The sequence below is a fragment of the Mercenaria mercenaria genome, chromosome 8 (assembly GCF_021730395.1).
Source record: "Mercenaria mercenaria strain notata chromosome 8, MADL_Memer_1, whole genome shotgun sequence".
NCBI classification, from domain to species: Eukaryota; Metazoa; Mollusca; class Bivalvia; order Venerida; family Veneridae; genus Mercenaria; species Mercenaria mercenaria.
Window position 1 is genome coordinate 18781400 of NC_069368.1, and position 26632 is coordinate 18808031.

The 26632-nt window shown below is 35.5% G+C and overlaps 1 protein-coding gene across 1 annotated transcript in view; it reads left to right on the forward strand.

The window, feature by feature from the left end:
• LOC123565479 (transmembrane cell adhesion receptor mua-3-like) overlaps positions 1 to 26632 on the forward strand; it is a 102191-nt gene that overhangs the window by 23857 nt on the left and 51702 nt on the right. Inside the window, exons 22-41 of the mRNA XM_053549483.1 lie at positions 462 to 587; positions 998 to 1120; positions 2623 to 2748; positions 6023 to 6145; positions 6923 to 7042; positions 8749 to 8871; positions 9088 to 9213; positions 10968 to 11090; positions 13215 to 13343; positions 16498 to 16620; positions 16875 to 17000; positions 17773 to 17895; positions 18770 to 18895; positions 19197 to 19319; positions 20032 to 20157; positions 21571 to 21693; positions 21898 to 22023; positions 23742 to 23864; positions 25080 to 25205; positions 25759 to 25881. Coding sequence (XP_053405458.1) covers positions 462 to 587; positions 998 to 1120; positions 2623 to 2748; positions 6023 to 6145; positions 6923 to 7042; positions 8749 to 8871; positions 9088 to 9213; positions 10968 to 11090; positions 13215 to 13343; positions 16498 to 16620; positions 16875 to 17000; positions 17773 to 17895; positions 18770 to 18895; positions 19197 to 19319; positions 20032 to 20157; positions 21571 to 21693; positions 21898 to 22023; positions 23742 to 23864; positions 25080 to 25205; positions 25759 to 25881 — 2487 coding nt within the window. The remainder of the gene's footprint in view (positions 1 to 461; positions 588 to 997; positions 1121 to 2622; positions 2749 to 6022; positions 6146 to 6922; positions 7043 to 8748; positions 8872 to 9087; positions 9214 to 10967; positions 11091 to 13214; positions 13344 to 16497; positions 16621 to 16874; positions 17001 to 17772; positions 17896 to 18769; positions 18896 to 19196; positions 19320 to 20031; positions 20158 to 21570; positions 21694 to 21897; positions 22024 to 23741; positions 23865 to 25079; positions 25206 to 25758; positions 25882 to 26632) is intronic.

Consider the following 26632-nt stretch of genomic DNA (forward strand, 5'->3'; position numbering starts at 1 on the left):
GTAAGTTGTATAGCATTTTCACTCTGCTAACAAGTTTATGATAGGAAAGTAGACTTGCCTCATTGGTAGAGTCTTAATAGAGCAAACACTTGTAACACACTGCAGATAAAACTAAACATTGAAACACAGTTTGCAAATATATTTCTTGATTTTAGTTTTAACTTTGTATTTGTTTCTTGTCATATTTTAGATCCGTTTGCCACGATTGTTATGATTTTCCCTGGGCAAAAACAAGTCTGATCCGCTGAATACATGTTCATCAAAAGACTGTAACCAAAAAAAAAATGTTTATCTTCCCAGTCATAGACAGTTGATCTAAGAGCATCTGTCGTGCGACTTCCTACAGTCTTTAAGTTATATATTAACGATAACACTTTTAATAGAAATGCAAAAATGTCTTATCTATTTGTTTCACAAAGTTCATTTAAATGTGTTCCAACACTCTTACATATCCGTTACAGTTGGATCCAATCTCTGTGATGCCTGCGATCCATCACAGAATACTTGTGACTCCAGTCTTGTATGCAGTTCAGACACTTACAGATGTGAATGTCCACCTGAGGAAGTTCAAATTGGAGATGAATGCTGTAAATATAACATAATTCTCCTCTCTTTAATCTCTTCGAAATGATTGATATTTAAATGCATAAATAGAAAGACAAATCGAGGGCTTAGAGCGAAACTGGTCTATCTATTTATAGAAATAGAAGCAGATAGACCAGTTTTGCTCTAAGCCCTCAAAATTTACTTCTGCTCTCACCCCTCGGCCTATTTGTAGATATTATTTGTTAGTATTCCAAACGTTTGGAAAGAAAGTGTTAAGAATGCGCAGAAAGAAAACAGTCATCACAATTTTAGATTGTTCAAATGAATTGATTATTCTAAACAGTCGTTGCAAACACCAAATGATGTGATTTTATTTTTAAACCACGGTAAGATTGATTTAGTAGTTTTTATATACACAATTGAAAAACAGTTTGTGTTGTTTTTTTTTAAGATGGAACACGCGTTTCCGAGCCGTGCACAACTTCCCTGCCGACCTGTGTTGATAATTTCGCAGAATGCAATGGTACAGTGTGTGACTGCGAACCGGGATATGTCTGGAACGGGACATATTGCCGTAAGTGATAAGTTTAAATGTGACAAAGTATTTTCAACTTCAGAAGGAGCCAGTATAATGTTATTCATAGTTTAATCGTGTAATAAACTAATTCAGACACAAGAAAGCTAAATACATACCCCTTACCTCTGTGTGTTTGAGCCCTGATCTAGTCATTACGGTGGTTTTTACCAGGTACCTGCCAGTGCAATAATTTCCGGAGGGGCACTTGCTGGTCTTGGCCTGTCATTAGAGCTGGAAAGTCGTCGTACATGTATGACTAAAATAAGTGTGTGTGAACTAAACCGTACGAAACAATAAAGTGTCATCAAACTTCTACACGGATCAGTATATGTGGTTATATACACACACACATATATATATATATATATATACACACAGATTTTGGGAAAATAAATGTTCAAACAGTGTCAAAAATTTAAAAATAAACCCGAGCGCTTTCCGCTGTATGAACAATTGTTTTCTCAAACTCTATCATATTCTTGTATTCTTTTGGGATCCACTGTGTTTGAAAAGTATTTTGTTGATGTTTCTATCTTATTTTCCCACTTTCCCACTATATATTCTAAAATAACACAATTTCTGAGATTTTCGAAAATTCTGTGCAATATACGGAGGCATATCTAACAATCTTGGCATCAGAATAATTTTTATGTCATTCTTTAAATATACTGTCTACATCAACAAGCATAGAATATCAGTATTTTGCCAGTGTGTCCTAGTGTGACAGATGAGAATGCAAGCACAATAACATAAATGTCTGCTGCTGATTTTCAGAAAAATTAATTGAAAAGTTATACATTAATCTTTATTATTTTGGCGTGGTACTAGTAGTAGGATCAGTTCGATATTTTTAAAGATATCTTAAATACTATGATTTGTATTGCCCCTCCTTTGTTAAATTCTAGTCCATGAAAAAAAAAAAGAATGACAAAAAAAATCTCGAAAGTTTACAAAATTTTTTTCTCTCTTGAAGTTTAATAACAATATAGCAATAAAAATTAGGCCAACTACTATATTTCTAAACTTTCCGGTATGCAAAAAAGTTCACATATACTATGGAAGTACCTTGTCAAACGCGTTTCTAACGATAAGTTCAAAATTAATCAAGTCATTTTGAAATTTGAATAATTCCCACTACTACTCTAAGAGATTATTTTGATTGATATTCTAATGTTTCAAGAGAAATCAAAGGAAGCCCTTGTTACGGGAAAAGTGGATCAACTAGTTATTCCCTATTCCAAACATACAAGGGTCACGTACGGTTTCGCACAAAAAAAAACAACAAAAAAAAACAACAAAAAACAACGAAAGCGGCCTGTGTACAGAAATGAGCTTTAGGCTTTCGTTAGGAGCAAATAAAAATTAAATAGTTAAACATTTCTTTTTATTGTAACTTAACTAAACACAGTAACTGTCATAGATGCGTAGCCAATATTACAATAAACACCACAGTTTCGCCTTTTTCAAATATTATTCAGTGTATATTTTCTCCCTTACAGTTGGAGAAGACCTTTGCGACCCGTGTGACCCTTCAGACTCTACATGTGGGCCTGGTCTTGTATGCAGTTCAGACACATATAGATGCGAATGTCCATCAGGTTTCGTGCAATATGGAAATGCGTGTTGTAAGTACAAACAAATAATTCTCATTATTTACAAACACTATTAACTTTTGATGCTAGTCAGCTATCGTGGCGGCTGTGTATACTTTAAATATATTTATTTTTGTTCTTCTTTTGACATTTATATTTTGAATCGAGTGTTCAGTGTATGAAAGACCTGTCCATCAGCTACAGCACTATGCGCGTTCGAGGTTTCATGAAGCTTGTTTGCAGGGCTTTCTTACACAAAAAGACCTCGTCCCTGGTCTATACACCGTTGTACTACTCGTCAGTTCATTCCTGAAGAACAGGAAGCTAATAAAATTAGTCTAACGTGCTTGTTTATTATGCATATTTTGAACTATCGGGATTATAATTATGGTATAGTCACATTAGATGCTGCTTCAATTTTTTTTCAATAGTCATAATGACGGTACATGTATTATAGATGGGGAGCTTCTGAGTAGCTGGAAATTTAGCTTTTTAGCTCACCTGTCACATAGTGACAGGGTGAGGTTTTGTGATCACCCTTCGTCCGTCGTCCGTCCGTCCGTCCACAATTTCTTGTGAACAAGATAGATACCCTCGTGGCGATGGATTCCATCAGGAATGAGGTGTCGAGAGTGATTAATATAAGTTGTAGAACTTCCTTCACAATCGACCTAAAATAAATTATGTATAAACAAGATAGAGACCACATTTTGCAAGCAATTTTGATCAAACTTGTACAAAACATTATTGGCATGATATCTCAGTTCCTTTCAAAAACTGGCCAGATCCCATCATGAGTTCTAGAGTTATTGCCCCTTAAAGGGCCAGAATTTGCTATTTTTGTGCGTCAACAATTTCTTGTCTGCACAATAGAGGTTTCATTTATGATTTTATTTTAGCCAAACTTGAACACAACTTGAATCACCATAAGATCACGGTTCCTTTCTTGAACGCCAGATCCCATTATGGGTTCCAGAGTTATGGCCCCTGAAAGGGCCAAAATTAGCTATTTTGACCTTGTCTGTACAATAGCGGCTTCATTTATGATTTTATTTTAACCAAACTGGCTCACAACTTGTATCACCATAAGATCTCGGTTCCTTTCTTGAACTTGCGAGATTCCGTTATGGGTTCCAGAGTGATGGCCCCTGATAGGGCCAGAATTAGCTATTTTGACCTTGTCTGCACAATAGCAGCTTCATTTATGATTTGAATTCAATCAAACTTGCACAATACTTGTGTCATAATAAGATCTTGGTTCCTTTCTTGAACCGGCCAGATCCATAATGGGTTCCAGAGTTATGGCCCCTGAAAGGGCCAAAATGAGCTATTTTGACCTTGTTTGCACAATAGCAGCTTCATTTATGATTTGATTTTAACTAAACTTGCACACAACTTGTATCACCACAAGATCTTGCTTCCTTTCTTGAACTGGCCAGATTCCGTCATGGGTTCCAGAGTTATGGCCCCTTAAATGTCCAAAATTTGTTATTTTGGCTTTTGCAGCCATATAGAGACTTCATTTATAGTTGTTTTTTTTTATACAAACTTCCAAAATATCTTCAACAACAATAAATCTTGGATTCCATGACAAATCAGATCCAATCGTAGGTTCCAGAGTTATTTTATATCTGATTACCTCCCCTGATTGTAATCAAAATGGATTTATATCAGTAAGTACTTATAGGACTTATTTGAAATTTCATTATTGTTATTAGTTGGACTGAGACAATCAGGGTAGATAACTATGGACTGATTTTATGTCAAATTGTCTCCCTTTATTTCAATTTAAAATTGCTATATCTCCATAACTAATGAAGATACTGATCTGAAATTTCATTTATGTCAACAGATTTATTTGGCAGATCCTTCTTTTGTTCACTTACAATATGTATTTTTTTTAATTACTTCCCTTTTACGTTACTATAAATAGCTTATTTTTAGTAACTTTTTTATTATTGGCCGTACAGAAAAACCGAGACCACTTTTCTGTGGTACAACATAGATTGTACCTCCCAATTTTTAGGTGTATTTTGACATATCTGTACCTTATAAGATTTTTTTTTTCTTTTTGGTTAAATTTCTTCCCTTTGTTGTTCCTGTCCTTTGGACTTAGATATTTTTTCCGAGGACCTTCTTCTCCTCAAGTGCAATGATAACAGGTGAGCGATATAGGGCCATCATGGCCCTCTTGTTTAGCTATTTAGATGATTTGATAATTAAATACCATGAAGTGTTAGAAGATTTTATTTCTTTCTTCAATAAAGAAAGATTAAAATGAAATACATTAACAGTTTGCTTTGGAGATGTTCGGGATCTATATCAGTAGACTCAATAGAAATAAAATAACACACATAATAAATTTAAGTTACCTTTGTAGACAAGACGATGTCAGTTTATGATAGTATTTTATGCAATCGGTGCCGAATATCCGGAAGAAGTGTCCGTCCGTCCCTTATTCCATATGTCCGTCATATATTGATTTGAGTGGCCATGATCTTAACTACTAAACCATGAATCACCTAAATTAGAAATTAAATGAAGTTATTAATGTGTGATTTTATTCTTGGAGACCGCACTTTTGTTTAGTGAATGAAGTATGAACTTGAAACTGTGACATGTATAGAGACAATGATTTAGAATTTAGTGAAGTTATTTACGAAATATGATATTGAGTCATTAAATAAAATCGTTGTTTCGAGTTCAGATGCGAAGGAATTACATTACAGTTATAAACACTTATTTTATTCAAGACTGTTAAGATAAATGTGTTTCGAATCGAACATGATATGAGCCGCGCCATGTGAAAACCAACATAGTGGCTTTGCGACCAGCATGGATCCAGACCAGCCTGCGCATCCGCGCAGTCTGGTCAGGATCCATCCTGTTCGCTAACAGTTTCTCCAATTCCAATAGGCTTTAAAAGCGAACAGCATGGAGCCTGGCCAGACTGCGCGGATGCGCAGGCTGGTCTGGATCCATGCTGGTCGCATACCCACTATGTTGGTTTTCCCATGGCACGGCTCATATGTAGTATTACTCGTACATACTTGACGATATCCGTCAAATATATGCAGTTAATATGGTTTGGCGCCATGACGTAACAATTCGAATTGCATTAAAACGTAACAATTTCAGTTTTCCTTGTTTAACTGGAATAAAAAGTAGATCCGGCTGGACTATGTTGTTAATTCCTTCGCAGTTGGGAGACGGGTGACTGAAGTATAAACTAGGAATTTTGACACGGTCTTGTGCAAACGATATTTAGAGTTTTATGAAGTTTTATTATGCAACTTCATTCTTGCAGATGGGAGACGTGTGAACGAAGTATGTACTACGGAGCGTGACACTTGTATAGACGATAATGCATTTTGTAATGATACAGTATGCGGCTGTCTTCCCGGATTTACCTGGACTGGATTCTTCTGTGGTAAAAAAAATCTTAAATGACTTTGTTTGATAAATCTGAAAATGGTAAACAGCGTTCTTGCTTTCATATGTGAGCCATGCCACGGGAAAACCAACATAGTGGTTTTGCGACCAGCATGGATCCAGACCAGCCTGCGCATCCGCGCAGTCTGGTCAGGATCCATGCTGTTCGCTAACAGTGTGTCTAATTGAAATAGGCTTTGAAACCGAACAGCATTTATCCTGACCAGACTGCGCGGTTGGTCTGGATCCATGCTGGTCGCAAACACAATGTGTTGGTTTTCTCGTGGCGCGGCTCATGTATTTTGTTTCTTTTATCAATATGATACATCCGCCTTAAGAAAATGCAAAGGTGTTTAAATGTGACCAAAATGGAAATGTTCGATTGGCTATATTGGATGATATCTTGTAATAAAACTATTGTAGCTTTTGATTTCACTATAATTGTCTCTATTTATTTAACAATTAACATGTACAGTATCTAAAAATAATATATCTAATCTAAAAAACTTCTCTATATAGGACCTGGTATTAAAAAAACTGAATTCCACACAATAAATTTACAATATCATGTACTATTTACATTCAATTTAGACGTTGTATTTGGCAAAAGTGTGTTTTAATGAATATAAACACTACTACGACGTTACACAGATAAAGGTGATGCGTCATATAGGAATAACTAGCATATTCAATGTTTTAATCAAATTTAGATACAAAACAGTCAAATATATATTTTCTTATATTTAAATATCTAAAACATGTCATTGTTTTTAAGTTGCTGGCAATGTTGGCGAACCATGTTCTCCTGCAAACCCATGCTCAGGAAACCTGGTGTGTCTAAACTCATCAGTATGTGGATGCCCCGCCGATCAAGTACAAATTGAAGATACATGTTGTAAGTAGGAGAATACTTTGCCTTAATTTGCCTCTTTGGAGTTATATTATAGACCTGTACGCCATTCATCACGTACGTATGTTCCGAAATACTAGTTTGTTGAACTTTTCTCACATTAATACATTAATTTAAGTCCAGACCTGAGTTCTTAATTGTTAGCATGACCAACAGTTACCAACGTTCTCATCATTTCTGTAAATCATTTATTGACACATTGTTAATTTTTAGACGACATTCCTGTCCAGTAAACATAATATGTTTCTAGTTTCTGTTTATACATCATGCTTTCATTAATAGGTAATTAAACGGGGGTACTTAGCATGCTTACATTTACGTTTAAATTACAGCTCCTTATGAAGGAATGGCAACCTGTTATCAGCATAATGCGTATCGTAAATGTAGTGAACTTGGTATTTTAGAAGAAAATTTAAAGCATATTTTAGCCCACTTAGCTTAGCAAATAAAGGATTTAGACGAAGTTCAGGGGTCCCATGCCCGAGCACTGGAATTCAAGTGCTGCAAATTTGTGCAAGTACAGTGAAATTTGAAGTCCTCTACATCTTTCTGATGGCCTAACATGATGCTTCAGTGACAGTTATACCCGTTTTGTGTCTATCACAATCACAGAAAGCCCATGATAATTTTAATCATTTCAGAAAAGGTGTGTCTTAGTACATTGTTAGGAAGAAACATGTGTAAACAGTTCAGAAAGCTTAGTCGCCAAACACTTATTTGCTATTCTTTAGCCCGAAAATCCTCATCTCGTTTCTTTTTAGTCGCTTATTATTCAGTTGCTTTTCTTAGGCCATAGAGTCCACTTCTCGTTCGTTCTTAGTCGCTATTCACTCAGTTGCTATTCTTAGTCCTTAGAGTCCCATTCTCGTTTGTTCTTAGTCGCCAATCATTCGGTTGCTAGCCTTGGGGCCTACAATCTACTTGTCGCCAATATTCGGTTGCTAGCCTTGGGGCCTACAATCGACTTGTCGCCAATCATTCGGTTGCTAGCCTTGGGGCCTACAATTCACTTGTCGCCAATATTCGGTTGCTCTTCTCAGCCTTAGCATCCTCTTCTCGTTGCTATTAATCGACAATAATCCCAAATTTCACCTTCCGCTTATATTTTGTTCTCTGATAGTCTAAAAGATATATATCTTTCTATTGACCTAGAGTTCCCTACTCGTTTATTCGTTTATTCTATTATAGTAAATTTTAAAGTGGCATTATGCGTATCTTACTGTACATAATGTGTTTTAGGTAACTTTTATATAAAAGCAAGTTTTGGTTGCTGTGCATTTAAATGTGTTAAATTAACGATAATGCTGCATAAGTATTTGAAGTTGATACTTTAGAAATAAAGAAATCGGACTAATAAAATAATAGTTCTTTTCTTCAGTCTCTTACGCAGTGATCTCCCTTTCCTATAGGTAGAAATTTCTGAAGTGGAAGGGAAGCAACTCCTGCATGTAGTTTGACTTTTCTTGAAAAGGCTGCCCCAGTCAAAATAAGAAAAGTCGTATTTGGGAAGGTTTTATCGCGTACTGGTAACAGGAAGAGTTTGGTATATTGGGTTAAAAGATATTATTTTAGATTTTGGCTAGAAAATTATGCATAATTCCACATAAATTTTTCTATGGAAATATACAAGTTGATTACATGTAAGTTTACTCGAACGAGGTGATATTTATTAAACAAACTCCTACATGCAGATGGAACACTAGTGACTGAACCATGCACAACTGCTCTTGACACGTGTGTTGACAAATATGCTGACTGCAATGGCACTATATGTGACTGTGTGGAGGGCTTTGTCTGGAATGGTTCAATGTGTGGTAAAGTTTGTGCTGTTTTTCTTTTTCTTTGATTTTATTTAGAAGAAACAAACCATACAAACCTATATTCCAACACTTAGAAGCCTTTCACTGCAAACTTTTATCGATCTAATCTTGACATTTAAAATCGTTATGATATTATTTTTTCTGTCTACAGTAGAGACAATATGAATACCAACAAGTTATTTACATTTTTCGCTTTTAAATTTCTTACAGGAGGACAATTTCTTTGTGAACCATGTGACCCGTTATCAAATACGTGTCTTCCGGAACTCGTTTGTAGTCCAGACACGTACAGATGTGAGTGCCCAACAGATCAAGCTCAAGTCGGAGACACATGCGGTAAATATGTTCATATTGCATAGATAAAGACCCAGTTTATATATTCATTTTACATAGTTTCAAAGACAAATGCGGTAAATGTGTTCATATTGCATATATAAAGACACAGTTTATATATTCATTTTGCATAATTTCAAAGACAAATGCGGTAAATATGTATATTGCATAGATAAAGACTTAGTTTATATATTCAATTTGCATAATTTCAAAGACAAATGCGGTAAATATGTTCATATTGCATAGATAAAGACTCAGTTATATATTCATTTTGCATAATTTCAAAGACAAGTGCCAAGATAGATGTCTTAAATATGTTGCATAAAAAAAGTTTATAACCACGACTTCAAAACGAAGTGTGAAAAATTAAGTAGGTTTATTTTTTACAAAGTTAATATGTTAACAAGTATCGTATGTTTGGTATTGTTCTAACAAAAACAAAAATTTATATAAAATCTGATTATCGACATATGTATTTAGGGATAGACCCTAAAATTTTCAATGATAGTAATACATTAAATAAAGTCTAGAAATTGATTTCCAAGTCCTTGAAATAACCAAAAATGATTTCAGAAATGTGAAGTTCATGATAGTTTTGTTAATATCAATAACAGAAGTTTTAATTTTAAATATAAAGTTGTGATCCACAAAGAATGACAACTCTTGCCTTGGGCTAGTACTTTTAAGCAGAGATATCTATTAGTTTACTTCCCTTTCAATTACACAATTGAATTGAAAATGAAAACTGTTTTAGACACAATATCATACTTTTTTGCACAACAAAAACATTTAGGATTTATTCATTTGTGTTTGATTTACCCCTCAAAACATGGTCCCTATGATTCTGTCAACTTACAAATAGTAAAAAATTAACTTTCAACAAGCCAATAATGAAACGAAGAACCAGTAAGTAACTAATAGTGCAGATAATACAGTTTTGCTTGTATCAAAATGTCACAATACAAAGAAGCACTTTTGTAATACAGAACACCTGGTAGGATTAGTAAGGGTGCAATTATATTGATCTCTATTTCCTATGCCTAATGTATTGCTTTAAACTTTATTGTCAAATTTATAAATTTTGCATGAAAATGAAAACGAAAATCTTAGATATTTGAAGAATTGACTTTACATGTTCACATAGTTTTTAGCTGAAAGAACTGGCTGTTTTTACGCTGATTTCAAAATGACTCCTTTTTTTTCTGACTGTTTTTCATGTTTGATGTTCATAGGTTTACTTGGGAAAAATGTTTTGATAAACAATAAAAGAATTCTGTTTGTAGTTTTTTGTGAAATAAATATTATTTGGAGAACACTTTAAGTGTACTTCATGTCAGTCAGTCAAATTAAATAATAATAATAATAATAATAATAATCCCAATGAAAAGTTGACAGTCCACTTTATTTTATCATTTAAATTTGAAAAACACGAATAGCCGTTTAGACCGACATACGTTATTTTATGGAAAAGAAATAAAATGATTCCATCATGTTCATGTGTATTTGCTGACGCATTTTAACTTTATGTAGCCTAATTTTAGGTTATAAATTAGGCGTATTATATCGTTATTCACGCATTACCAATTTATGTATGTGTGACATATGTTCAACTATTATCGACACACAAGTTGACGATTTTCATTGAATCAAAACTATGGTCGAAGTTGGAACACGTGCGACAGATGAGTTCTGAACTATTATCGAAACATCTAGTGAAGATTTTTATTGAAATAATTGATCCCATTTTATGTTATAAGTTGGCACACGCGTGACAGAGGAGTGTTCAACTGTGATTGACACATGTGTTGACGAGTATGCTAATTGTAATGGGACAGTCTGCGACTGTGTAGCAGGATTCACGTGGAATGGTTCCAGATGTGGTAAAATATTTAACCATTTACATATCCTTTACAACTGAGAATTCATTTGTTATAAGATGGGGCCAGATTATTAACAAGACCATTTTAATTATCAGTTTTACACTAGTAATACTATACTACCTTATCAAATTGAATCTTTTTAATTAAGTAGTCTTCCTGACTGTAACTGAAACTTGGCTATTGCATACTGGTTTGAAATCAATTTTGGATTTAGATTAATCCTTACACTGCTAAATTTCTATACAGAACTTGTCCATCTTTCAATTTGGACAGTACCATTAACTGTTAAAAGGAGTGCTTACAAAAGATATACTGACTGAATGGCGAACAGTGCAGATCATGATCACTCTGCTTGGATATGCAGGCTGACCATGATCTACACTGATCGCAAAGGCCAAAGGCAGAATCAATTAGTTATCAATTAGTATAATTAGGGTTAAAAAGCACTATTGAATTTTGTCAGCCAAACGATGGGAGTAAATTTGTTTGCACCAAGGACCTTTTACTTTTAAGTATATTTTCGCCTACGCAGATTTTACAGCAGAGTGTAAATACTACGTATTATTCTATACCTATTTTATCTATCCAATCGCGAACGTTCATTTGCAACACGTGACCGTACAATATATTACGGTATTTTGATGCACGTGCGTTCAAAAATCCTGTATTTTCTGTATTTGGACGCACGCGCGTACAAAAAAATCCTGTATTTTCTGTATTTGGACGGTTCAACAGTCCCATATTAAACATACGATAAAGCCCGAAACGCGTGAAAATGTTCCGAATGTAAATCGGATGAAGTAGGCGCTCTATGTACAGAGTTTGATTATGCGTCTTGAAATCTGGATTTAATTTGAGTTTTTTTGTTTACAACACACAAAAAAAAACCGATTCAAGGGATAACAATGCTATCTGATTTAGATATTAAAACGTTCGTTAATAATCAAAAACTTAAAAATACAGTAAAAAGGATCATCAGATGTTGGAATATTTGAAAAGTCGCTAGAAGAAGCCGTTCCGGACGAAACCTAGAAATTGGTATCAGCCCTGACTGTCTGAATAGCTACCTCAGCAGTTTTTATTTAATGGTTAAGAAACAAAATGGAGAAGAATATGAATGGCAGCGGACGGGCGGTCAGCATCCAAAACATGTCTGCTCTATTTATTTTGTTGGATTTAACGTCGCACCGACACATGATAGGTCATATGGCGACTTTCCAGCTTTTAATGGTGGAGGAAGACCCCAGGTGCCCCTTCGTGCATTATTTCATCACGAGCGGGCACCCGGGTAGAACCACCGACCTTCCGTAAGCCAGCTGGATGGCTTCCTCACATGAAGAATTCAACGCCCCGAGTGAGGCTCGAATATGTCTGCTCTATAATTCAGTTTTCGTCGGATCTTCACCAAACTTGCTGACAATATATGTGGGCATTACATCTCGGCCAATTTCGATAACCAGCCAAATTGTACCAGGCACTCTTTGATTATAGTCCTTGAATTACTCGAAAAACGGGGAATTTAGCCTTGTCCGCTCTTTTAAGTCGATCAGTTTTCATCCGATCTTCACCAAACTTGTTGACAATGTTTGTGGGCATAATATCTCAGCCAAGTATTATTACCACACAAATCGCCAAATGGCTGTTGTAGGGAGGTTTCACCATATACTTTTTTTCATGATGATACGCAGAAAAAACAACATTCAATGAATTACGTATATTACGTATGAAGTGAAATAAATATAGAATAAAAAGGTTATTTAAGGTCTAACATTGTTCTGTATAATATATATTTGCACTCATACCAAGCTGGGAAAAACTAGGAAAAGGCAGGAATACAATATTCAGTGAAACATTTTTAATTTAAACTATTATTACAGTAAGATAAAATAGATATAGAATAAAAAGGTTATTTAACATTGTACTGTACAATACGAGATATATTTGGACTCGTACCAAGCTGAGAAAACCATATTGAACTCGCCTAGCGGCTCGTCCAATATGGTTTTCTCAGCTGGGTACTCGTCCAAATATATCTCCGTATTGTACAGAACAATGTTAAATAACCTAATAATATTATGAACAGGACCTACGATCACATTATAACATATCTATTGTTATTTTCAGTTGGACTATTACTGTGTGAACCGTGTGATCCTACCACCACACCTTCGTGTGACCCCAGTCTTGTGTGTAGTTCAGACACTTACAGATGTGAATGTCCATCTGACCAAGTGCAAATTTCTGATGCATGCTGTAAGTGCCCGTATTTTACAACTGTCATATCTTACGTGCTTTAGTTCATTATTTATACTTACGTAAATTGCTGAAAACGTATCATTACATGCACAAATTCTATGTAGTAAGTTCTGGGCAAACCAAATTTCTTATAGGTTTTCCATAAGTTCTGGTTTATTAGTCCCCTATTGGTTGAAACCCAGTCTCGAGGACTATAGGAATGCGCTTTTCCGTCATTCCGTCGCATTCTGCCATTCCGTCATTCCGTCCGTCCGCAATTTGTGTCCGGTCCATAACTCTTTTATCCATGAAGGGATTTTAATATTTCTTGGCACAAATGTTTCCCATGATGTGACGACGTGTCTTGCGCAAAACCCGGACCCCTAGCTTAAAGGTCAAGGTCACAATTGGAGGGCAAAGGTCAACAGGGCTTTTTTCCTGTCCGATCCATAACTCTCCCATCCATAAAGGGATTTTAATATCACTTGGCACAGTTGTACCTCATAATGAGATGATGTGTCAAACACAACTTTCAGACCCCTAGCTCAAAGGTCAAGGTCACACTTAGCAGTCAAGTGTTAACAAGGCATGAACAGGGTCTGTTTCCTGTCCGGTCCAGAACTCTGCCTTCCATCAAGGGATTACAATATTACTTGGCATAAATGTTCCCCATGATGAGACGACGTGTCATGCGCAACACACAGAACCCTAGCTTAAAGGTCAAGGTCACACTTTGAGATCAAAGGTCAGTAGGATTTTTTTCCTGTCCGGTCTATAACTTTGTCATGCAAAACAGGATTTAAGTATCAGTTGGCACAAACATTTCCCTTGATCAGACAACATGTTGTGCGCAAAGCCCCGGCTCTAGGTCTAAGGTCAAGGTCATACTTAGAGGTCAAAGGTCAAATTCAAGAATGACTTTGTCTGGAGCATTTCTTCTTTATGCATAGAGGGATTTTAATGTAAGTTGGCACAAATGCTCACCACCATGAGACGAATTGTCGCGCGCCAGATTCAGGTCCCTAGGTCTAAGGTCAATGTCATACTTAGAGGTTAAATGTCAAATTCAAGAATGACTTTGTCCGGAGCATTTCTTCTTGGATGCATGGAGGGATTTTGATGTAACTTTGCACAAATGTTCACCACTATGGGGCACACTTTTTTAGAATTATGTCCCTTTGTTGTTACTATAAATAAATTATATTGTAACTTTTTTTATTACTGGCCGTAGGGGAAAATCGAGACCACTTTTTTGTGCATGGTACATCCAAATTTTAGGTGTATTCTATAAATAACTTTTATGTTAACTTTTTATATAATCGGCAAAAAAAAAATACAAATGAAAACAACTGTACGTTTTTATATATGCAAATTTTAATCCAAGTGCTTTGTTATATTATATTGTATATATAGTACAATATTGTTTATACATCATTGACAGATATCAGTTCATTATGTTATACTGCAGTAGAGAAAATTAGGTGCCTTCCAGTAGGGGACTTTGTTTTGCATGGCAATATTCATTCACTTGTTTCATTTGGCAAGATCTAGATACATCTTATTCAGCATTCTTAAAGGCAATGATCTTTAGAATTTGGCTACAAAAATTATCTTTCTTTCAAATTGAAGTTTTGTCATATTATGAATATTAGCCTGAATATGAGTTTTTGTTTCTAAACTATTTTAAAAATGCAAAATCAAGAAAAAAGATGACCGCGTCGGGAATCGAACCCGGACCGCCGTGGCAATAAAGAAGTTTTCCGCTGTCGTTACCAATATCACTATAGAGGATTTATTGTTCACTGCGCGTTAAATATAGATATTTATATTCGAGGCAATTTACCTCGAGTAAAGCGTTACAAACGCTTTTCGATTTTCATCGTAAAAAGTAGTAAAACAACTAATTCCCATGTGTTTCCGTAACATATATCTGTCAGTAATTAAGTTTCAAAGCATTCTTAAGAAATACAACATTAATTTCCAGATGTCTGAAAAACTTCTTTTTTCGTTTTCGAACAATCAGCCAGTGACAATACAGAGGTGATAGAGGTGATAGTAGAATTTTTTTTAATTTATAGATTATCTTATGTCAATTTCAGGGCTAAGAATATTGTTCCATGTATAAAATTCTCAAACTATTTTAGGGATAATCCCTTTTCCTAAATGAAACAAAACTTTCAGACGAAATTTCCTACGCTAACTAAAATATCGTGACAGTTTTATAACTATCAGTGAACAAAGAAAGTCAAAGTCAATATTTCAAAACTTTCTAAGTCCGTAATGACTGTCCCTGTCACAATATGTTGACGCTAAATTTAGAAATAATCAATACATTTTGAAACTATAAATAGTTCCAATTACCCCCCCCCCCTTGAAGTACTTTATATTGATGTACATATATATTGTGAATAGTATTGTCTTTTACCTAAAGGGAAATTTTTAAAATATCGTTCTTATGGTTACGATGGAACAGATGTAAACTTGCTACGGTCATTCTTGTTTTACACTATATTTTTGACGCTCATTTTGTTATGGCGCTTACGCATAGCCTGTACGTTTAAAGCAAATCTCTGACAACTGCGTCAGGGAGTCGACTCTTTGGCTCAGTGGTTAGATCTTTGGACTAGCACCCGAGTGACCCGGGTTCTAATCCCGTCACAGGCATTTGGGATTTTTCGTCATAAAATGCTATGGTCTTTGATTAAGTCGTAAGGTGGGGGCTCATCCGGGATACATACTTTATCTCTTGACAAAAATGGCTTAAATGTCATCATAAATGATGACTTTTTTGAAAAGGGGAAGTGTTGCCATAGCTTACGCATAGCATGTGCGTTTAAAGCCAATCTCTAACAACTGCGCCAGGGATTCGACTCTTTGGCTGAGTGTTTAGAGCATTGCACTAACAGCTGAGCGACACGGGTTTGAAACCCGCCACAGGCAGTTTGGATTTTTTTCGTCATAAAATGCTATCCTCGTTGATTTATTACGGCTAAAAATAGTAAGAATTTCTACATGCAACAGTAAAATATACATATTTCTCCATTAAGCAATAATTCTAGAAAATTTTGAGGTAGACATTCTAAAGTCAACAGGAACTTGATGCCTTTAATGGTTGTCTATTTAACTAGATAATGTCAAATTTCTCATTTATATCTTAAAATTATACTTGAAGATGGAACACGTGTAACTGAGCCATGCACGGCCAATCTCGATACATGCACAGACGATAATGCCGGATGTAATGGTACAGTCTGTGACTGTGACCCTGGATTTTCTTGGAATGGTCTGATTTGCGGTAAGATATTCAGACTAGGCAGAGCACTTATAATGACTTTCTCGTGCTTACACTTGATAAGTGTTTGCCTATGTAAACTAACATCTTATTCATTAGTAAAACGCTTTTTTCATCACCCTACAATATAGGTACTTGTGTTACAACTATAAAACTAAATGAATTACGTATAAAACCTAAGAATTCAGAGGTTAAAGAATTCAAATTTCATTTAGACAAAAATTTACCTTTTCTAATGATTTTTGTTTTTTTTGCAGTTGGAACAGATTTGTGTGAGCCCTGTGACCCGTCAGATTCTACTTGTAGTTCTCCACTTGTATGCAGCAATTCTACATCTAGATGCGAATGTCCCCCTGATCAAGTACAAATTGGAGATGATTGCTGTAAATATGAATGAATATCTTATTTTCAAGCCTAAAGGTGGTCTACCAGATTTTGAACTTGTCTTTGCTATCTGGAAGGAACTTAAGCAAATTATATGAATTCTCAAAGCATTAGGATAACGATTAAAAGATAAAGGAAATTTGTATGTAAATTCTGGGTTTTCAAACATTTTTCATCAATCAAGATATACCATTTCAAACATAAGTGTAAACATAAGAAACATAGTTTTTTGCAACATGTAACCAATAAAATGGAAAATTACGAAAACAAAGAGCAACTCACTTTTCATTATCTTGGATGTTCTGTTGCTGTTGCTATAAAATGTGGATTTTTATGGTTGGTTGTTTATTCAGTTAGAATGGAACAGTACAACATTAAATTTTGCTGAGGTAAACTTTTACTAGGGTTAACGAGAAATAAATAGTAGTTACAAAGATTATTTTAAAAGGGAGATAATAGCGAGATTTTATAAAAAATAGATGTAACTTACAGTCACAGCCATACTGTTTGTTCAACATATCCTTACAGTAAACAGAATGTGCGAAGCAAAAATGCGATTTATCACCTTAAGTATGTGAAATAAATTGCTTTTTTCACCACATATATCATTGTTACAAAGTATAAACAGATACAGACGAAATAAGGCAAGTAAATATAACGATAGCGTAAACTTGGCGAATGAATATGGCATTATATGACACACAGGTGGAAGAATATAGCATGCATTATTGTATTTGAATATCACACAATGCACCCTATTTCAATTTTAAGATGGTACACTTGTCACTGAACCGTGCACAAGTTCATTGGACACGTGTGTTGACAAACAGGCCGCGTGCAATGGTACTGTATGTGACTGTGTAGCAGGATTCATATGGAATGGATCAAAATGTGGTAAAATATGCATTTTTGTTTGTTTTGGAATTAAAAATACTCGACATTCCCAAAATATTTTTTCTCACTATTTTGATTTATTACTTTGACAGGAACAAGAAACAAGAGTTATAATAGCGTATTGTGTTCGTTTGATAATACTTTCAGCTATATGTTGGCCCTTTCTGATTTTTTAGGACAACTGTTTACTTTTGATAAACCAAAGGAGCAAAAGCGGGACCTAAACAGACATAAACTTCATTAGATTTTGTCACATGAAATTGTTCCGAAATTGAAAAACATTTCATACAATCTTATCATGTCAAATGATTAAAATACAAACTAATAGGTTAATAGATAGAATCGTTAATTTAGATATTTACACATTATATACATTATAATCTGAGTCGCACCATGAGAAAACGAACATGCATGGAAGCAGACAGTTCAGGATCCATGCTGTTCACTAACCATTTCTCTAACTGCAAAAGGCTTGAAAGCGAACAGCATGGATCCTGACCAGGATTCATGCTGTTCGCTAACAATTTCTCTAATTGCAAAAGGCTTTGAAAGCAAACAGCATGGATCCTGACCAGGATTCATGCTGTTCGCTAACGGTTTCTTTAATTGCAAAAGGCTTTGAAAGCGAACAGCGTGGATCCTGACCAGACTGCGCAGATGCGCAGGCTGGTCTTGATCCATGCTGGTCGCAAATGCATAATGTTGGTTTTCTCATGGTGCGGGTCAAAATTTCATTATATTTGTTTCAGAATTTCTTGTAAAGTTTGACTCCATTTTATAGATGCACAGCCAATATCACAATAAACACCATCGTTCATTTTTCCGCGTCTCGCAGTTTTTATATAAGATTCGGTGTATCTTTTCTCCTTTACAGTTGGAGAAGACCTTTGCGATCCCTGTGATCCTTTAACACCTTCATGTGACGGCAGTCTTGTGTGCAGCGCGGACACATACAGGTGTGAATGTCCATCGGGCCAAGTACAGTATGGAGATGCATGCTGTATGTATATATCAGTAACTTGCAAATATTAGTGAAATAAAATCATCACAAAAGTCTTCATTAATTTAATTTTAGTTGGACGTAAAGCAGATCTTGAAAATACATCGTGACTGCTGAATTGTGTTCATTCCATTGTGTGAAATTTGGGATGAAAATTTAAAGATTCCTGTTTTTACAACGTCTATTGTACTCGGACACTGTAAATACTTCAATGTATTTCTTATCAGCTACATACAATTAGGTCAACACTTAACTAGTTTGAATGGAAATAACTGCTAAACTTTTTATGTTCTGTTTGTAGATGGAAAACTTGTTACCGAGGTATGCACAACACTGTTGGACACGTGTATTGATGACTATGCAGAATGTAATGGAACGGTTTGTGATTGTATGGCAGGTTTTGTCTGGAATGGTTCATATTGCGGTAATTAAGTTTTCATTAGATAGTTCATAGTCCATGATATAAAACTACTGACAATAAATTGATGAAACTACTGACTTCAAATCACTTGCCCCTCATCGATGTGGGTTCGAGCCTCACTCGGGGCGTTGAATTCTTCATGTGAGGAAGCCATCCAGCTGGCTTACGGAAGGTCGGTGGTTCTACCCAGGTGCCCGCTCGTGATGAAATAATGCACGGAGGGGCACCTGGGGTCTTCCTCCACCATTAAAGTTGGAAAGTCGCCATATGACCTATCATGTGTCGGTGCGACGTTAAATCCAACAAAAAAAAATTGACTCTGAGTACTAAATGTAGCACGAAGCTCTATTAGAAACTTCATTTAGTGGTACACTGTTTCGTATGGTGTGTAATGCATGAACTACCCTGTTATGTTTAATAACAGGTTTAAAAACAGCAAACTCTTCGTCACTTAATATTATGTGAAGTTATATTGGAATCTCGTATCAAAGAATAATTTGATCAACTTTACACTCATATGGAAACATTATGGCTATCTTATTGTTGTTTTTACCGTTGTGAACCTTGCTGCAACTTTAGTAGTAACCTTTGACCCGAAGCGACGTGTATGAATAGCGTGTCGATCAGGTACAAAACGAAAAAAAAACATTCAAGAAATTTTAACCCCGAAATTAAATACAGTTTTAGATAATTCAGTTTACATTTTTCCTTGCAGGTGGGACTGACCTGTGTGACCCGTGTGATCCTTACACACTTTCATGTGATCCCAGTCTTGTTTGCAGCCCGAACACATACAGATGTGAATGTCCAACAGGCGAAGTACAAATCGACGGCAGCTGCTGTAAGTTTATGCTTTACTTTTTTGGAAAGTTCACGCTTCTCGATTCATGTCGAAAAGAAGAAAGTACTGTCTATATAGTATTTATTTATTTCTAGCAACACATTCACATATAATAGGTAGAAAGGCTGTCAAAAGCGGTAATACGCAAGAAAAATATATGTAATTATTATAGGAAGAAGAATTTTATTTTATATTTCTCACTGAAATATCATCTTGGCGATTTCCATCTTTTATAACGCTGTATTTTAGGAGATACTAATATTTGTCTCTTATAAAACCGCTTTTGGGCTAAAAACCTATACTAATTACAATTTGTCCGTGAAAGAGCAGTATCACGTAATTTAGTAACCATTAACATGAACTTATTTTAATTTGTTACACGTACATCTGTACTTGTAATCCCAGTGCGGAACCATTTTCATATCTCTAAGGTCAAGGATTGGATATATCAAAGAATTGTAAATAATATTCTTTCTTGTCTGGTTCGTAACTTTGTAATCCTGATTTTATCTAAAGCTATAAAGAGAACAAAAGAACTTAATGATCTAAGATATGGTAATTATTAGGTCCAGACTATATATTTATTCGATTAGATTTTGATATTCAAGATATGAGCCGTACCATGGGAAAACCAACATAGTGGCTTTGCGACCAGCGTGGATCCAGACCAGCCTGCGCATCCGCGCAGTCTGGTCAGGATCCATGCTGTTCGCTAACAGTTTCTCCAATTCCAATAGGCTTTAAAAGCGAACAGCATGGAGCCTGACCAGACTGCGCGGATGCGCAGGCTGGTCTGGATCCATGCTGGTCGCACACCCACTATGTTGGTTTTCTCATGGCACGGCTCATATATGAACCACGACACCTATGACTACTCCGATGTTTATAAGATAAAGTTAAAAGCATATCACATTAAGCCTACTGTATAGCTCTTATATTTGATAATCCGCTTTTTATTTTGACCCATACGGTATTGAAATAGTGTAAAAAAATTGCTGTTAGAGGCCCTGTTATCCCAGACTTGTGTCTATCCCATAACCTATGTGGGAATACAGCTCTGTCCGTAGGCTAGTTTGTCAGCTGCTATATTATGTTGAGCCCCATGTGGTTCTGGGACGATCTGTGTATGAAAAGAATTGGAACCACTGCCTTACGCTTGCATGATCGTAAGAGGCGACTCATAGGGTCTTAACACTTGGTTTTGCTGTAACTCTGTGATTCCAGCAGGTATTCAAATTTTGATTCCATACCTCATGTTTTTATTTCGATGTAAATGAGATGTGGAACCGAAATTTGTAGTCCTGTTTGGCGCTAATACATCCTATACTGTGTTGGTGCGCCGTAAAACCCAAATAAATAAATAATTTTAAAATAAATAAATATTATGTGGGTGCTCTTATTTTATAATGTTAGATGGAAGACTTGTAACGGAAGTATGCACGCCTGGTACGGACACCTGTATTGATGATAATGCTGAGTGCAATGGTACAATTTGCGACTGTATACCTGGATTCTTCTGGAATGGTTCTAGCTGCGGTAAACGTTATATTTTCCACACTCACACTGTAAAGTTTTGAAAAAGATATAGGTATCTTAGTATCTACAAGTACATAAATGTGCCAAATGCAAATTCACTATTCAAGACATTTGAGCATTTTTGTTTCCACTGAACTGAAATTTAACTTTAAGTTAAATCATATCTGTAACTTTCCGGAGCGTTTTCTTTTCTTTCCAATAAAGGCGGACAGTACCTATGTGAACCATGTGATCCTTCCGCATCTACGTGTGACTCCAGTCTTGTGTGTAGCCCATTAACATACAGATGTGAATGTCCGTCGGACCAAGTTCAGTATGGAAATGCATGCTGTATGTACTAAATGCATTTTCTTTTCTTAGTAAATTAAGTAAGACAAGGCGTGTATGTACATAACGACATGGATAAAACAGAAATATATCTTATCTTACATGTAAAACAAACAACGTCTTTTACCAGTTTTTGTAAAAATGATATCTTTCACCCCGTGAAAACATATTTAATTTTTTTCAGTGTGACGTAATTTGATACATTTCAATCCAGTTTCGATAATTCAAAGAACAAGAAGTAATACAACTTTGTTTAAAGTTTTGATATGAAATAGCTTTATGTTCTTTCTTTGCAATAACAGGCACATTCTGATAAGACGAAACAAAAACATCGTATAGTGATCCGTCCTTTATAATATTATATGCTTGATTAAGTACTAAAACTAATTTTTTAATGTTAGTAACAGTTACCTTTTCGTAAATCAGTCCGCAGTTGTACAATCAAAACTAACATAATAAATGACGTTTAAACGCTATTTGCCGTTTATTTCACGATTCACTGGTTTACCTGTTGAATTCGACACACTTAAAGAGGTTATTTTTGTTTAAAGGATAGGAGTTGTATGGGATGTTTATATAAAGGCGCCTGTTTTTTTTTAATTCCCCGCCACAAGTGGTGGGGGGTTAAAGGAATGGTCTCCGTCCGTCCTTCCGTCTGTCCTTCCGTCCGTCTGTCCGTAACACTTTCGTGTCCGCTCCATATCTCCTAAACCCCTTGAAGGATTTTCATGAAACTTGGGTCAAATGATCACCTCATCAAGACAATGTGCAGAACTCATAAGTCAGCCTTGTCCGCTCAAGGTCAAGGTCACAACTCAAGGTCAAGGTCACAACATAGGGTCAAAGGTTTGAGCCTTCCATTTTGTGTCCGCTCTATATCTCCTAAACCCCTTGAAGGATTTTCATCAAACTTGGGTCAAATGATCACCTTATCAAGGCAATGTGCAGAACTCATGAGTCAGCCATGCCGACTCAAGGTCAAGGTCACAACTGAAGGTGAAAGGTTTGAGCCTTCCATTTTGTGTCTGCTCTGTATCTCCTAATTCCCTTGAAGGATTCATTTGAAACTTGGGACAAATGATCACCTCATCAAGGCGATGTGCATAACTCATGAGTCAGCCATGCTCGCTCAAGTTCAAAGGTCTGAGCCTTCCATTTTGTGTCCACTCTGTATCTCTTAAACCCCTTGAAGGAATTTTATAAAACTTGGATCAAATGATCACCTCATCAAAACAATGTGCAGAAGTTATGAGTCAGCCATGCCAGCTCAAGGTCAATGTCATAACTTAGGGTCAAAGGTTTGAGCCTTCCATTTTGTGTCCACTCTGTATATCCTAAACGCCTTCAGAGTTGAAGGATTTTCATCAAATTTGGGTCAAATCATCACCTCATCAAGAACTCAAGAGTCAGCCATGTCAACTCAAGGTCAAGGTCACAACTCAAGTTCAAAGGTTTGAGCTCTGTATCTCCTAAACCTCTTGAAGGATTTTTTATAAAACTTTGGTCAAATGATCACCTCATCAAGACTTTGTGCAGAATTCATGAGTCAGCCATGTCAGTTCAAGGTCAAGGTCACAGCTAAAGGTCAAAGGTTTACCCTATTACTATCCATAGCAGTGGCGGGGGATTTAGCTGTCTTTCAGACTGCCTTGTTTTATATAGTTTTTAATTGTAATGAAATTCTCGTTGAAAACGATTTTCAAATTAGCTTCATTTTAAAGATGGGACTCTTGTGACTGAGCCATGCACAACAAGTCTTCCAACGTGTGTTGACAAATATGCCGAGTGTAACGGAACAATATGTGACTGTGTACCAGACTTTATATGGAATGGTTCCAGATGTGGTAAGATTATTTTGGTGTTTTTTTTTCTTTCTTTCAATATAACGTTAAAGTTTTGTTGTAATTATTGAAATTCTATTAAATACATATTTATACATGTTAAACAAACTTAAGTTTGAGATCGTAACTTTTGTTTGAAAAACGGGGTTTCAAAGCACCTTACATATAAACTCGAAGATAATTAACTGAAAACCAGTTTTAGGACAGAAGTATTACAATATTATGCGTTACATGTACCCTAGCTTGTTTAAAAGTTTAAGGTCACATTAGAGTTTAATGAGCTTAAACACTAGTTAATTTCCAGACGTTGTGATCAATTTTTAAACTTCTATAACTCATAATGTGAAATGATTGTTATATAAGCAAAACAGAAATAATGCATATATATATATGTATTGATACAAAATGTTGGGTTTACTCATAACCCAAAGGCGTAACATGCCATAAGGATTTGTACTATTCAGGGTAATCCCAATTCATAACTCGTGTTATATCTCGTAGCCATTCATACATTTTTATTTGTGTCCCTACAATTTTTGTTACGGGCATTTACATTAGAATTTGTCCGCCTGTCTGTCCGCCCTTACATCTGTCTGAATTTCCGTCCGTCAGTCCGAATCTGTGTCAAGCATACCTCAAAAAGTATTTGACAAAGAGTTATCAAATAAATATCGTAGGATTATTGTTAAGAATGCGAAGATGTGCACCTGGTGTTTTGTTTGGGATTTCTGTCTGAAAGATCGTAAGCGTGTCCCGTGCCATAGTCAAAAATATGCATACAAGATTAAAATGTTATGTCACACATATCTCAGTAAGTTGGAATATTATTCAGCATTTGAAATTGTGCTGTAGTGGTTTTATTTAGAATTACCTGCCCCATCCCAACTTACAAACCTTTTTTTTTCAAACCTTCAGTTGCTTTTATCTTAAAATTTTCATTTCTCGATGATGTTGTATAGTACCCTTACCCAAACTCCTTAACCAGGCTGGCACCGAACCGCAAGGGTATATGAAAGCTTTTAATATTTAGCCTTGCATTGTCAAGAAGTAACATATGACATAACAGTAGTAGTAAGTTTGCACTTATTTATTTTTTTTTTATCAATATTTTACAAGAAAATAATATTTCAGCTGCAATTTTGTCTTGTTCCTGTACATTAGTTTATGATTCACTGTACGCACAAGTAATCTATACCTTGGAAATTCATCACTTTACAGTTGGACCTAAATTAGGCGACCCATGTGATCCTTCGACACCGTCATGCGAATCAGGTCTCGTGTGCAGTCCAAATTCATACGTATGTGAATGTCCGTCGAATCAAGTACAGATAGGAGACAACTGCTGTAATTACGACATATTTGCTTTTTATACTGTTACAGTCTACATTGTATGTTGATCTTGAACTCATGATACTTTTTATGGTGTAGGTGTTTCGTTTCCATTAGTAATTCCTCAGAGCTTTGACAAAGCCTTTTTGATTAACAGCATACCTTATATACATTTGTTTAATTACAACTTAAATATCATAGTGATTTGATTTAACCGAGCAATGTAGTATTTAGACTCAAAATAGTGTTACCCGCCCGCTTAGCTAAATAAGAAGAGCACAAATCTACGCATCGCGGGGCCGTGAGTTCGATCCCCTGGCGGGACGATTTGATAAAGGACATTGTATCTTAAATAGTTCGTCCTCCAACTTTGATTTATATGGGAAAGTTGTCAGTTATTTGCGGAGAAAAGGTTTGTACTAGTACAGAATCCAAAAACACTAGTAAGGTTAACATCCCGCCGTCACATTATTGTAATACTATAAAAAACGGCGTTAAACCCAAAACAAATAAATAAAACATCCAAAACATTGTTATAATGCGCCAATGCTATTTCTGTATATTCAAGATGGTACGCTGGTAACTGAATCATGTACAACTTTCTTGGATACTTGTATTGATGATTTTGCTGGATGCAATGGCACAGTTTGCGACTGTCTTGCCGGATACGCATGGAATGGTTCCAAATGTGGTATATATTTTCCTTTTTTTTGCGGATATTTGCTTCAATTAATTATGAAGTCTAGGAGTATGGCAGGCAACAAAACCCATTGAACGGACAAATAATTATGAAGCCTTTGAATATGGCAAGCATTAAAACCCATTGTATATGACACATTTGAATAGTGCAAGCATAAAAACCATTGTGATTCACAAATAATTACAAAGTCTTTGAATATGTCAAGCATCAAAACCCATTGTATATGACAAATAATTACGAAGCTTTTGAATATGGCAAGCAAGGAAACCCATTGTATATGACAATTAATTACCAAGTCTTTGAATATGGCAAGTATTAAAACCCATTGTATATGATAAATAATTACGAAGCTTTTAAGTATGGCAAGCAACGAAACGCATTGTATATGACAATTAATTACGAAGTTTTTAAATATGACAAGCAACGAAACCAATTGTATATGACAATTAATTACGAAGTCTTTGAATATGGCAAGCAACACAACCTATTGAACAGACAAATGATTACGAAGCCTTTGAATATGGCAAGCAACAAAACCCATTATATATGACTAATAATTACGAAGTCTTTGAATATGGCAAGCAACATAACCCATTGTATATGACAATTAATTAAGTATCATTTGAATATGGCAAGCAACAAAACCCATTGTGTATGACAAATGATTACGAAGCCTTTGAATATGACAATCATCAAAACTCATTGTTTATGACAAATAGTTTCAAAGTCTTTGAATATGGCA